The sequence below is a fragment of the Pinus tabuliformis genome, chromosome 9 (genome assembly GCF_031772625.1).
Source record: "Pinus tabuliformis cultivar Carrire ecotype Pingquan chromosome 9, CPIR1, whole genome shotgun sequence".
Classification (NCBI taxonomy): Eukaryota; Viridiplantae; Streptophyta; class Pinopsida; order Pinales; family Pinaceae; genus Pinus; species Pinus tabuliformis.
In genome coordinates this window covers 49972423-49974011 of record NC_142307.1, presented here as the reverse complement: position 1 = coordinate 49974011, position 1589 = coordinate 49972423, and the positions used below count along the sequence as shown (strand labels likewise).

The window sequence follows — 1589 nt, the reverse complement described above, 5'->3', positions numbered from 1 at the left end:
CTTGCAGACCTGTTGCAAGATTGTTGCGCTGTAGAGTACACAAAAAAAAACACAGTCCTAATTGACTGTTAGAAAGGAGTTCAGATAACTAACACTCCGAACATATGGACATATAGCTACCTGTTTGGTCTTCCTCCTTGGGCGAGTCTTTGGGCACTAAAACTATAAGAAAACTTTTTCAGATCGAGGTCTCCTACAGAGAGGATAGAACACACTCTTACAAAGCTGTTTTCAGAACTTCAGGCGAGATGAAGATCAATATGATGCGGAATATATAATGGAGTTCTGATATGAAAAATCTGTCCACATATTAAAACATGAAGCAGAGGAACAAAAACATATATGAAGAAATATCCAAGACCAAGAAAGCGTATAGAGACAGAGTGTCGCTATCACTGAGGCTGTTCGAAAAGAGGGTCATTCGAGACGATGGACTGCCCCTGCCTGTATTCTGTAATTGCCCAGCTTCCCAAAACTTGTTGTACACCAGCCTTAGAGAACCTGTCGGCATCCTCGTTTCTGTCCCTGAATACATGGCAAAGGATGAAGACATTGAAAGATGACTTTAAGCGCTGTATTTCCTCAAGAATAATCTTCAGGATTTGATTTCGACATGCAGCATTTCCATTCACCCAATTGATTATGTTCAAAGAGTCGCCATAAATTTGAATTGAGTGAATATTTCGCTGAAGAAGCAAACATAGAAGAAAGCGCAAAGCAGAGATCTCAGCAAAGTTATTTGTGCCTGGTCCGAGGCCTACAGAGGCTTTAAGAGAATGTTCTTGATTAAAATGAATACACAGTCCAGCCCCAGCCTTGTTGTTCTGAGAGGCCCCGTCAAAAAAGGCCCAGGGAATACCCTCTTGGATATTTACAGGCTTAGATATTTTTTGAGGAGTTTTGAGATCAGGAACAGGAATGGCAGAGTAGATAGCTGCACAGTTTATCGCTGTAATTGCAACGGGGATGTCTTTATCTTGAAACAAGCTCTTATTTCTCGCAATCCACACTCCCCAGAAATAAATAAGAGGAAGGATTCTCATATTCCCTTCCTTGTAGGTTTGCCACCACCTACTCCAAACCGCTTCCAAAGGATCATCACCCAGCTGTGCATTGATGTTGAGCAGACTAGATAGCTCCCCCCAAATCTTTTTTGATTCAGCGCATGTGATAAAAAGGTGGTTAATAGATTCCTCTTCTGATTTGCACAAAGGGCATCTCCCTGGTCCAACTAGATATCTGGCTCGCAATGTATCCCAGGTTGGGACTTTCCTTTTTAGCATGCACCAGAGGAAAATCTTGGCTTTTGCAGGTCCTTTAAGCTTCCAGATAAGTTTCGACCACCAATCTGGATTGCCCCAACCTTTCTTTTGCATAAGGAAATTGTAACCATCCTTAGGGGAATATTCGCCTGTTTCCCCCTGCGCCCATATCAAAAGATCTGATTCATTTTTGAGCCTGACATTAGAGCGGTGAAGTTCTTGGATATAAGAACACCATTCGTTCTTCCACCTGATATTTAATCCCAGATCTTCTGCACTCTTCTTAATAATCCTGATCAGACTTTTATTGGAGGACTCTGCTAAACC

At 42.0% G+C, this 1589-nt stretch overlaps 1 protein-coding gene across 1 annotated transcript; it reads right to left on the bottom strand.

The window, feature by feature from the left end:
* Positions 1 to 392: 392 nt before the first annotated feature.
* Positions 393 to 1376, bottom strand: LOC149147069 (uncharacterized). Its single transcript, XM_089441707.1, has one exon. The coding sequence runs from the start codon at positions 1374 to 1376 to the stop codon at positions 393 to 395; it is 984 nt and encodes a 327-aa protein (XP_089297833.1).
* Positions 1377 to 1589: the final 213 nt, after the last annotated feature.